The 13,034-nt window shown below is 38.4% G+C and overlaps 1 protein-coding gene across 8 annotated transcripts in view; it reads left to right on the top strand.

The window, feature by feature from the left end:
• The window catches only part of ZMYM4 (zinc finger MYM-type containing 4), a 165,590-nt gene that overhangs the window by 133,882 nt on the left and 18,674 nt on the right, over positions 1 to 13,034 (top strand). For all 8 annotated transcript variants that reach the window (XM_047793301.1, XM_047793299.1, XM_047793298.1 and 5 more), the window contains 3 exons: positions 4,105 to 4,276; positions 4,474 to 4,569; positions 6,797 to 6,948. In XM_047793301.1, coding sequence (XP_047649257.1) covers positions 4,105 to 4,276; positions 4,474 to 4,569; positions 6,797 to 6,948 — 420 coding nt within the window. The remainder of the gene's footprint in view (positions 1 to 4,104; positions 4,277 to 4,473; positions 4,570 to 6,796; positions 6,949 to 13,034) is intronic.

Below are 13,034 nucleotides of genomic sequence, written 5' to 3' on the forward strand. Positions count from 1 at the left end.
GACAGTGTCTACACCTGGCTAGCTGCTTGGCCACCCAAGATTGGTGGCACCTGGTTGGTTGGCAGATTGATTCCAATTCTTATAAGCTAGTGGGAGGATTCTAAAATATTGTTTGCCAGCAGCAGGGTTCTTGTTGTAGCCTGAACTCCCCTAAATGGCTATGACCAGCATCTATATCCCCAAGGTAAGTTCTTGTTCCTCTTGCCTCTCTTGGAGGCTTCCCAAAACCAAGTGGGTCTGACGTGGGCTCCTTTCAGCCTGCTGCTTTTGCCTAGGTTTTGGAGTATGTGAGGAAAGAGTGGAGTCTCTTGTTTCCTACAGCCCCCTGGCTCTCCAGAAAATAAGCCCCACTGGCCTTCAAAGCCAAGTGTTCTAAAGATTTGTCTTCTCAGTGTAGGAGTCCTGTGCTGGGGAGCCCTATATGGGACTCGGACCCCTCACTCCTTGGGAAGAACATCTGCAGTCGCAGATTATCTTCCCATTTGTGTGTCACCTACCTGCTGGTGTGGAGTTTGATTATACGGTGTCTCCCCCCTCTTACCCATCTTGTAGTAGTTTTTCATATCTTCAGTTGTAGAAACTCTTTTCTGCTAGTCTTCAGGTCATTTTTATGGATAGTTACTCTGTACATGGTTGTAATTTTGTTGTTCTTACGGGAAGAGATGAGCTCAGGGTCTTCCTATTCTGCCACCTTGGTCAGCCGCACCAGAGTAGAACTTTTTAATTTCGAGGAATCTACTCTATCAATTTTTATCCTTTTACAATTCATGCTTTTTATGCTCCCACCTAAAAATCTTTAACTATGGTAATTAATATTTTATCTTTTTTTCTAGTTTTATTTTTTTATCTTTTATGTTTTTCTATAATCCATTTTGAGGTAATTTTTTTGTATAAGTTGAGGCAAGTTTCAAGTTTCATTTATTTGATACATGATAATTGTTCCTACACACTTTTTTGCAAAGGCAACCCTTTCCCCATTAGATTCATTGGCACTTTTGTTAAAAGTCAATTGACTATATATATGTGTTGGTTTGTTTCTGAAACTGTTCTGTTCCATTGATTTATGGTTTTTTGTTTTTTTCTTTTTGTCTTTTGAGGGCCGCACATGCGGCATATGGAGGTTCCCAGGCTAGGGGTCGAATCGGAGCTGTAGCCGCTGGCCTTTGCCACCGCCACAGCAACTTGGAATCTGAGCCACGTCTGCGACCCACACCACAGCGCACAGCAACGCCAGATCCCCAACCCACTGAGCAAGGCCAGGGATTGAACCCTCAACCTCATGGTTCCTAGTCGGATTCGTTAACCACTGAGCCACGACGGGAACTCCCTTAGTATTTTCTACCTACACTATCTTGTTATCTGTAAAAGCAGTTTCATTCTTTTTGTTACAATCTCTCTCTTTATTTTTTATTTTTTTTACTTTTTTAGTAACAGCCCTTTTTTGGCCACACCCAAAACCTAGAAATTTCTAGGTCAGGAATAGAACCTATGCCACAGCAGCAGACCAAGCCTCTGCAGTGATAACACTGAATCCTTAAAGAACTGCACCACAAGAGAACTCCCTTTCTTTTACAATCTTGATGCATTTTCTTCCTTTTTAAAAATTTTTTGCGTTAACTGGAGTCAGACCATCATGCTTCTTATCAATCTTGTGGAAGTGTTTAGCCTTACAACATAAAGTATCATGTTACCTGTATGTTCTCAAGTTCAGGAACTTCTCTTCTATTTCTGATTTGCTCAGGTTTTTATTATGATTGTGTTTTGAACTTTATCAGGTGGATCTCTTCAGATAAATCTGTTTTTTCTTTTCTGAGTTTATTAAAATGGTGAAATACGTTAACTTTTTAAATGTTAAACTAACCTGGTATTCATGGGATGATCACTACTTTCTTTTGATGTATTTATTCCTTTTTTTTTTTTTTTTTTTTGCTTTTTAGGGCCACACCTGCGGCATATGGAGGTTCCCAGGCTAGGGGTCAAATTGGAGCTACAGCTGCTGGCCAGTGCCACAGCCACAGCAATGCAGGATCTGAGCCACATCTGCAACCTACAGCACAGCTCATGGCAATGCCAGATCCTTAACCCATTCAACCAGGCCAGGGTTTGAACCCGCAATCTCACGGTTCCTAGTCAGATTTGTTTCTGCTGCGCCACGATGTATTTATTCTTTTATATATTGCTGTATTCAGGTTCTGATAATTTGTTAAAGGTTTAAGTGTATTATTTTAAAAGAGCTCTTCACCTGTAATTTTCTTATAATGACGTTGTCTGTCCTTGCTATCAGGATAATAGCAACATAAGGTGAACTAGTGTTATTCCTCTTCTATTTTCTGAGGTATAATTTATATAATTAATTGTTGGGTAGGATTCAACAGTCTAACTATCTGGGTCTAGAATTTTTTTTTTTTTAAAGGACACACCTGCGACATGTGGAGGTTCCCAGGCTAAGGGTCTAACTGGGGCTGCAGCTGCCGGCCTACACCATAGCCACAGCAACACCAGATCCGAGCCAGGTCTGTGACCTACACCACAGCTCACAGCAACACCTGCTCCGTAACCCACTGAGCGAGGCCAGGGATCGAACCCACAACCTCATGGTTCCTAGTTAGATTGTTTCTGCTGCGCCACAACGAGAACTCCAGGTCTATAATTTCTTTGTGGGAAGGTTTCAAACTATGAATTGAATTGCTATAGGTATTTAGGTAATCTATTTCTTTTAGAGCCAGCTTTGTTAATTTGTGTCTTTTAAGAAATTTGTCCAGTTTATCTAAGTTAAGTTTATTGTTATAACAATGTTTATAATATTCTCTTGTTATTCTTTTAATGTCTGTAGAATCAGTTGTTGGTAATCTGTCTTCTCTCTTTTTATCCTTGATCATCTCAGCTGGAGATTTTTTTTTAACCTTCTAAAAGTACCAGCTTTTAGTTTTATTATTTTTTTCGCTTTTTTTGCCATTCATTTTTGCTCTTATTTTTTTTATTATTTCCTTACTTGGTTTTTTTTTGGGGGGGGGGGTGTTGTTGTTTGTTTTTGCACATGGAGTTCCTGGGCCAGGGATCTGATCCAAGCTGCATTTGAAATGTATGGTGCAGCCATGGCTATGCCAGGTCCTTTAACCTACTGCACTGGGCCGGGGATTGAACCTGCATCCTGGTTCTTTAGAGGTGCCAATGATTCCATTGTGCCAGAGTGGGAACTTCTACTTTGTTTTGTTTCTTAGGTTACTTTGGTTTTTAAGGTAGTCTTTTTCCCAGTTTCTTAACATATAAGCTTTTTTTTTTTTTTTTCCTTTTTTAGGGTGGTGTATGGAAGTTCCCAGGCCAAGGGTTGAATCAGAGCTGCAGCTGCCAGCCTACGCCACAGCCAGGGCAACGCTAGGTCCCTAACCCACCAAGCGAGGCCAGAGATTGAACCCACCTCCTCTTGGTGGGTTAAGAAACAAGTCAGTTTCTTAACTGACTGAGCCACAATGGAAACTTTAAATTTTTGGCTTTAAACTTTAATTGACTTCTTGTAGAAGCTTTTTAACATTGTAAATGTCCCTGTAAGCCCTGTTTTAGCACTATTACACAAATTTTGTTTTCCTTTTTATGTACATTTAAAATATTCTCTAACTGTATTTGTGATTTCTTCTTTGACCTGTGGGGTATTTATTAAGTGTTGTTTAATCTCTAATTTTTAAGGATTTTTCTAACTTTATTCCGTTATTGGTTTCTAGCTTAATTCTATTTTAGTTAGATAATTTATTGAGGCTTGTTTTATGGCCCATGTACTCATATGTTCCCTTAATTAGTCATGAGCAGTAATAACTGTTATTCATACCTCATTGGGTAGGTCTAGTATCTGGAACTTAGTAAGTACTCATATGTTAGTGATTATTACAATCTTACCTTCTACACTTCAATTTTCTTTTTTTCTTTTCCCATATGGATTGGATTAGATAATCTCTAAAGCTCTTTCTAGATCTAAGAACTGTAAGTCTTTGGGATCTAATACTAAATTCCATTTTCTGTACATTTATGCCCTTTCTATCTTTGAGAGCCATAATTCTTAAAGATCCAAAACTAAATTTTATATTCTGTAAATTTTTGGAATTTTTACAGGGGCGGAAGAAGTCTATAGTGTCTGTTGAACCCAGGAGTCTTATTCAAGGAGCCTTTCAAGGGTGCTCAGTATCTGGGATGACACTGAAATACATGTATGGGGTGAATGCCTGGAAGAATTGGGTTCAGTGGAAAAATGCCAAGGAGGAGCAGGGGGATCTGAAATGTGGCGGTAAATACTGGGCTTGAGTTTGTGTCTCGATTTAGGGGGTGGGAGGAATATAGATAAATAAGGTCATAAGTAAGGTCATACATATTCAAAAGAGATAAGCACTAGGTCAAAAATCTCATAAAACTTTGATTTTGGCTTTACTTAAATTTTTTCCCATCTTTATTTAAACTTCTCTTTAATTTTTCTTTCCTTGTCAGGAGTTGAACATGCGTCATCTAGCCCATGTTCTGATCCTTTAGGAAGTGCTCAAGACCATGCGCTCTCTCAAGAATCTTCAGAGCCAGGCTGTAGAGGTAAAATATTTATCTCCTTGTAATCCGAATTGCTTGTAATTTCATTGTTGATTTTTGTTTGTTTGTTTTGGCCACACCTTCAGCATATGGAAATTCCCAGGCCAGAGACTGAATCCAAGCCACAATTGCAATCTGTGTTACAGCTGCAGCAGTGCCAGATCCATAACCTACTGTACTGGGCCAGGGATAGAACCTTTACCATCACAGAGACAGTGCTGGATCATTAACCCCCTGTGCCATAGCAGGAACTCCTTCATTGTTGTAAATGGAATTTATAGTTTGTAAATGGAATTTTTTAAATTATTTAAAATTTGAAGTCTAATGTTTAAAAAGAGAAATTAATATTTATTCTCAGTTTTAAAGAACTCGTTACATGGGTTTCTCATTCAAAGAAAAGGAATTTTATTTCCTTTTCTAACATTATGCAAATGACTCAAATCTGTCTTCTTGAACCCTATGTCTGTAGAATAACCCATATGGAATCCACTCTGACACTTTTTTTTTTTTTTTAAAGAAAAATACTTGGAAAAGCTTCTATAGGAATTTTTCCTAATAAGGAGATGTATGTGATTGACCGTATTCGTAGGGTTTCTCTTTTGGTTCCAGGAAATTTGGAACTTAGTAAACAGTTCAAATAGAGCAAAGATGTATAATTTAGCAGCACAGCCCAGTAATTAGCTTTCTTTTTCTCCTGGTTTTGTTGTTATATTCCAAACTTTGTTTTCAACTTATACTTTGCTTTTTTATTTTCTGTTTTATGTAAGATACCCTTGTAACTCAATTTTTTGCCTCATTCCAACTATACTTTCTAACACCTGCTGATTTTTTGCCTCATTCCAACTATACTTTCTAACACCTGGTGATTGCATGCACCCTTAGCTTCTCCTCAGTCTACCCTCCTTATTGAGTTAGTCGCTGCTGTGGTGTGTGACTGACTCATTGAATTTCCCTAGATGAAGTGTAATCTCTCTGTTCCAGAATGTTATCAGTATATTCTTGTTATGGGAGTTTATTTGGCCCTTTACCTTCCACTCTGAACCATAACACTTTTGAGAGAGAAGGAGGGGTAGTTAGAATGGAGAAGTAATATTGCATTTGACTATAAGGAGTGAATGCGATATAGGGGATGCCTACTCATTACTACTACTCATTCATCCAGTGAGATATTTCCTGAATATATTTATCATGTATCAGGCACATGGTATGGGTACTCAAGTGAAAGGGTTAGACGTGGTTCTTGCCCTCATAAATCACCTATTTCCATTTGCAAAACCAACTCAGAGGAGTTCAAGTATATCTCTGGAAACCTGCAATCTAGAATGCAGAAATGCAGTTACTAGAAAGACTGTTTCAACTCTTACCCTGCCTACATGTCAAATTAGGTAACTCTACTTAAAATTAATTCAGTTCTTAGATGTCTTCAAAATCCTAATATATGAGGCTTACTCTGATCTGCCCACCTACACTCTTTTCTGCTATATACCTGAACCTTTTCACTTTTGTGGCCAAGCACATATTATGGCAGCATTTTTAAAGGCATGAAGATATTATGTGTTACTGAATTGCTCTATATTCAAATAAATATGACAAAGTTAAACAGCATTATTATTTTTGCAAATAACCCTACAGCTTTTAATGTATTGAAAAACATTGTGAATTCTTTAGAGGCAGATGCAATGTATTGCTGTTTTCCAGATTTATATTTTGTGGAATACAATTTGGGATATCATTTTATATCATCAGATTGGAATTCTTTATTTTTTTGGCCATGTCTTCAACATGGAGAAGTTCCTGGGCCAGGGCTCAAACCCAATGCCACAGCAGTGACCTGAGCAGCTGCAGTGACAACACTGGATCCTTAACCCACCGCACCACAAAAGAACTTCTCAGATTGGAATTCTTTATCCACCTGTTTAATTCTTTTTCAAGGTCTAGCATTAGTGTCACATCTTCCAAAATCTAATGTGACCCTTCCCTAGTGGACGGGCCTCATTTTTTTTCATAGATTCCTATTTAAATAAAATCTTTATCATAGCACCTATTACATCTTATGTGCTGCATTGTCTTTATTCCTTTAACTAAAAAAACCTTGAGATTAGAATCTGTCTTTAATCCATGTATTCACCATTGTATACCAGAGTACCCAGGCCACTGTAGTCAGTGAATTGAGTAATGCTCTTATTTTTCCTGTAAGTTAGTATTTCAGATGTTTTCTACCTTTTCACAGTCCGTTCTATCAAGTTGAAGGAAGATATTCTGTCCTGCACTTTTGCTGAGTTGAGTTTGGGCTTATGCCAGTTTATCCAAGAAGTACGGAGACCAAATGGTGAAAAATATGATCCAGACAGTATCTTATACTTGTGCCTTGGAATCCAGCAGGTATAAAATTCAATAATTGTTATTATATCTATTATATTTTTAATAGTTCTGTTAGAACTTGTGAATTAAGCTGCAAAACTATAGTGTATATATATATATGGTTTGCTAGCTATTACTATTGCTCCTTAACTCACAATGAACCACTGACTCTGATTTAAAAGTCTTAATCGTATAAGGTTTTGTAAGCTGTACTGAGACTGTTAGTAGTAAAACAGAAATTGAGGGTGGCGTATTTTATTACTAAATGGACAAAAAAGGTATACAAAACAGTTAACTAAAGAAGTGACATAGGTGACTCTGTTCATCATATATATATATGTATTTATACAAATGTTAAGTCTCATTTAAACTTTTTAATGCAAATTAGTATATCACCTTATCTATCACCTTAGCAAAAATAAAAAAATTACAACACTCATTGTTGATATGAGTTCTGTGAGATAGGTTCACCTTAATAGCTGGTGGTAATTAGTACATACTTTGTAGAAAGCAGTTTCGAGCATATGTTTCAAGAATATTTTTGAATGTTCATATTTTTTACCAGTAATTCATTCTGGGGGAGTCTGTCAGAGCTTTGAAGTTCAGACATCATTGCCCAAAAGTGGAAATCACCTTAAGTATCCACCAAAGGGTAATGGTTAAGTAAATTACAGTACATTTATACAGTTATGTATTATGTAGCTAATAAAAACTGTTTACAAAGTGACTTCTAATAGTGCATAAAAAATATTAAAGCATTAAATGAACAATATAAGTTCATATTCTATGTGTATTACTATATGTTTAACATACAGTGGTTTAAAACCATTCATATAAGGAATTCCTTGGTGGCCTAGCAGTTAAAGAAAGGATCCAGCATTGTTACTGCTGTGGCTCAGATCACTGCTGTAGCAAAGGTTCAGTTTCTGGACCAGGAGCTTCTACATGTCATAACTGTGGCCAAAAGAAAAATAATTAGAAAAATAATAAATAAAACCATTCACAGACATAGATACATAATAAAATGAAATGCATGAAAAGTGTTTACAGCCGTTATCATCTTGGGGTGGTATATATAACTCTGCCTTTATTTTTATTTTTTTTCAAGGCCGCACCCACGGCATATGGAGGTTCCCAGTCTAGGGGTGGAATTGGAGCTGTAGCCATTATGCCATAGCCACAGCAACACAGGAACCAAGCTACGTCTCCAATCCACACCACAGCTCATGGCAACACAGGATCCTTAACCCACTGAGCAAGGCCAGGGATCGAACCTGCGTCCTCATGGATGCTAGTCAGATTCATTAACTGCTGACCCACGACAGGAACTCCCCAGGGGTAGTATAACTCTGGATATCATTGTTTTTTCTCTTTTCTCTGTTTGCCAAATTTTATCACTTTTGTATTGGTGATGTGTTGTTCTATTTAGGCATTTATTTGTTGTTAAAGTTTTATTTTTTAATTATAAAATATGCTAAGTACTGTTAAAACAGTAGGTGGAAAAAAAAGGAGTTCCAGTCATGACTCAGTGGAAACAAATCTGACTAGTATCCTTGAGGATGCAGGTTCAATCCCTGGCCTCAGTCAGTGGGTTAGGGATACAGTGTTGCCCTGAGATGTGGTGTAGGTCACAGATGCAGCTCGGGTCTGGCATTGCTGTAGCTGTGGTGTAGGCCAGCGGCTGCAGATAATGAAATACTTCTAACCTGGGAACCTCCATATGCTGCCAGTGTGGCCCTAAAGACCAAGAAAACAAAAACAGAAACAAACAAACAGTAGGTGAAGGCCTATAAAGAAAAATGTATTGGAGGTCCTGTAGTGGCTCGGTGGTTAACAAATCCAACTAGGAACCATGAGGTTGCAGGTTCGATCCCTGGCCTCGCTCAGTGGGTTAAGGATCCGGTGTTGCCATGAGCCATGGTCGTAGGTCTCAGACACAGTTTGGATCCTGTGTTGCTGTGGCTCTGGTGGAGGCCAGTGGCTACAGCTCTTATTAGACCCCTAGCCTGGGAACCTCCACATGCTGCTGGTGCGGCCCTAGAAAAGACAAGGAGACAAAAAAATAAATAAAATAAGAAAAACTTATCTCCATCCATTCCCGTGCCCTGAGATAACCGTTGTTTGTAGCACAATAAATAACCTTTTCTACATTTTCTTTTTTTCTTTTACATAGTCCAATATGGATATATTTTTCCTTACAGTTCTTGGGTTTTCCATGTTGCTTAGGATGGTTTTCATACTCAAGTATTTAAATGTAAATTCTCATCAATTTCTTTCTAAAATATTTGGAGCTTTTTGGATTGACATCTTTAATTATCTACAATTCAGTTTTTTATATGAGAAAGGTATGTTTATGATGAATAACATTTCCGAGGGGTAGTTAGTTACATAAGCAACATTTGTTTTCCACAGAATTAAAATGGCACCTTTTGGAGTTCCTATTGTGGCTCAGTGGTTAATGAACCCGACTAGTATCCATGAGGTTGCAGGTTTGATCTCTGGGCTTGCTCATTGGGTTAAGGATCTGGCATTGCTGTGAGCTGTGGTGTAGGTGGCAGATGTGGCTCGAATCCCAAGTTGCTGTGGCTCTGGCATAGGCCAGCAGCTACAGCTCCGATTCAACCCCTAGCCTGGGAACCTCCATATGCCGCAAGTACGGCCCTCAAAAGACAAAAGATCAAAAAAAAGCACCTTTGCTACTTAATAAGTTCCCCTTATATTTTGATCCTATTTCTGTGTTGTAAAAAATATTTTAAAATTTACGTACTAGCGGATTTTATGGATTCTTTCAACAAAAATTCATTGAGAACTTACTATGTGTGCTATGTGTACATTTTTGCTTAGCCAAAAATTGTGAGGATTATGAACACATTTCCTGTACTCTTGGAGTCTATAATATTGTATCTAAAGGACATTTTCTTATTTTGTCAGTACAGACATCAAGAAATAAGTTGTGATATTTATTAATATTCTAATGATTTGGATAGAATCAAAATGTGATCATTGCCAGGATTTCAATCAAAAACATTTGAGTTCTTTGCATGTCAGATACCTTGCTGTATTTAAATAGACTCTATTTGTGAGACAATTCATAAGCCTGTTAAAGTGTTTTCCTAGTATATTTATCTTGTTCTTTGTTTATATTAATTAATAAATGACCTTTTGGGAGTTCCCCTTGTGGCGCAATGGAAAGGAATCCTACTAGTATCCATGAGGCTGCAGGTTCAATCCCATTGTTTCTGGGATCTGGCATTGCTGCGCACTGTGGTATAGCTCGCAGATGCAGCTTTAAGTCCCGCATTGCTCTGGCTGTGGCTTAGGCTGGCAACTATAGCTCTGATTTAACCCCTAGCCTGGGAAATTCCATATGCCACTGGTATGGCCCTAAAAAGCATAATGAACAAACAAACCTTCTATTACAATATCATTAAAAAGAGGCCGTAAGTTAACAGATTGTCTGATGATTGTTATTGGAAGTAAATAATTATGAACCCTTTGTCAATTTTGACAAGAAATAAATTTTCCTTAACTGTAAGGAATTTTGATAGTTTACGTATGTTGACATTTTAGATATCTGTGCTCTTTTTTATTTTTTTTCTGATTATAAAAATAATTACGCTAATTGTAAAGAATGTTGAAAAATATAACAATGTAAAGAAACTAACTCATCTATAATGTCACCACCTTGACTACCACTGTCAACATTAGTTAGGAGAGATAATTTGGTAAAAGAAACTAATAGTCAAGAGAAAAAATTCAAGAGATTGCTAATATATAAAATGTACCAGGAATACTTAACAATCACTTACTGTGGATGATATATATTAATATAAGTGCATTTCATGCATTAACTCACTTAATTGTTGGTGTCGCCCTATGTTGTCTAAAAACTAATATTGTTATCATTTTCTGCTGAGGAAACTGAGGCACAGTAAGTGGCAGGGCCAAAGTGTGAACTCTGATAATTCAGCCTCAGGGGCTGTGCTTATGTTCACTGTTTTGGAGTGCCTCTCATATAAAAATGTGGTCAGCTATAATCAGGGAAAATTTCACTTATCAGGAGTTCCTATTGTTAAGAATCTGACATACTGTCCATGAGGATACTGGTTCAATCCCAGGCCTCACTCAGTGGGTTAAGGATCTGGCATTGCTGCAAGCTGTAGTGTAGGTTGCAAATGTGGCTTGGATCTGGCATTGCCGTGGCTGTAGTGTAGGCTGGCGGCTGCAGCTCTTACTCAACCCCTAGCCTGAGAACTTCCATATGCCACAGGTGCGGCCATAAAAAGAAAAACAAATTCTCCTATCAGTTGGATTTAAAAAGTTGAAAAGTTTGATAATACCAAGTTTTAGTGAAGATATATGTACACTGTTGGAGATCTTTTCAGAGGGCACTTTAACAGTGGCTATTAAAACTTTAAATGTGGGAGTTCCTGTTGTGGCCCAGCAGAAACATATCCAACCAAGAACCATGAGGTTGTGGGTTTGATCCCTGGCCTCGCCCTGTGGGTTAAGGATCCAGCATTGCTGTGAGCTGTGGTGTAGGTCTCAGATGCGGCTTGGATCCTATGTTGTTGTGGCTGTGGCATAGGCCAGCAGCTGTAGCTCTGATTTGACCCCTAGCTTGGGAACCTCCTCATTCCACTGGTGTGGACATAAGGGAAAAAAAAAAAAATGAAATGTGGAGTTCCCTTGTGATGTAGTGGGTTACAGATCCAGCATTGTCAGTGCATCAGTTAGGGTTGCTGCTGTGGCATGGGTTCAGTCCCTGGCCCAGAAACTTCCACATGCCCCAAGTGCTGCCAAAACCAAAACAGTACCTTTAAATGCATATAAATTCTTTAGTCTAGCAAATCCATTGATCATCATCTTTCTCCCAACGAAATGCACAAAAGTGCAAGTATTTTGATTATGATATTTTTCTTTCTTCTTATGGCACCACCTATGGCTTATGAAAGTTCCCGGGCTAGGGGTCACACTGGACCTGCAACTGCAGGCCTGTACCACAGCCACAGCAACATGGGGTCTGAGCCACATCTGCAAACTATGCCACAGCTTGTAGTAACACTGGATCCTTAACCCACTGATTGAGGCCAGGGATTGAACCTGCATCCTTACATCACTATGTTGGGTTCTTAACCCGCTAAGCCACAGTGGAAACTCTGTTAACATTGTGCTTAACAGCAAAAAATTAGAAACCACAGAAGTATTCATAAAAAAAGTAATAGTTCAGGCCTTCTTTTGTGGCCCAGCAGGTTAAATGTCCAGCGATGTCACTGTTACAAATTATTCTTTGAAGTGAATTGTTCATTGTGGGTGATTTTGTGTTGTTCATATTCTGCAGTTTTACTGAATTCATTTATTAGCTCTGATAACTAGTTTTGGTATGTGTTCTTTTGGATTTTCTATTATATAGTTTCTTGCCACCTGTAAATAGAAATAGTTTTACTTCTTCCTTTTCTGTTTGAATGGTTTTTATTTCTTTTTCTTACCTAATTACTCTGGCTAGGACTTCCTATACAGTGTTGAATAGAAGTGGCATTTTTGTCTTGTTTATGATCTGAGGGAGAAGTGATTGCTTTTAATCCATGTATTTTATATGTACTTATATTTGGGTGAATGTACAAAACTCAATTCTGTATTCATAAAGGATATTTTTTTAAGGATTGAAATCCCCCCGACTGTTGATTGTAGTTGCCTTTGTATACTGGGTTTATCTTTCATTTTTCAACAACATAACTGTAATCTGGCTATCTGATCATAAATTGCTTTTGAAAAGGCCTATTAAAATGCACACTGAGGAGTTTCCTGGTGGCCTAGTGGTTAAGGGCCCAGCATTTGTCACTGCTGTGGCTTGGGTTCGATTCTTAGCCCAGGAACTCACATGCTACAGGTATGGCCATCAAAGAGCACATTGAGGGAGTTCCCATCATGTCTCAGTGGTTAACAAATCCGACTAGGAACCATGAGGTTTCGGGTTCAATTCCTGGCCTCGACCAGTGGGTTAAGGATGCAGCGCTGCTGTGAGCTGTGCTGTAGGTCGCAGATGCGGCTCGGAGCCGGTGTTGCTGTGGCCGTGGCTTAGGAGCGGCTATAGCTCCTATTCGACC

The sequence above is a fragment of the Phacochoerus africanus genome, chromosome 8 (assembly GCF_016906955.1).
Source record: "Phacochoerus africanus isolate WHEZ1 chromosome 8, ROS_Pafr_v1, whole genome shotgun sequence".
In the NCBI taxonomy this organism is placed as follows: domain Eukaryota; kingdom Metazoa; phylum Chordata; class Mammalia; order Artiodactyla; family Suidae; genus Phacochoerus; species Phacochoerus africanus.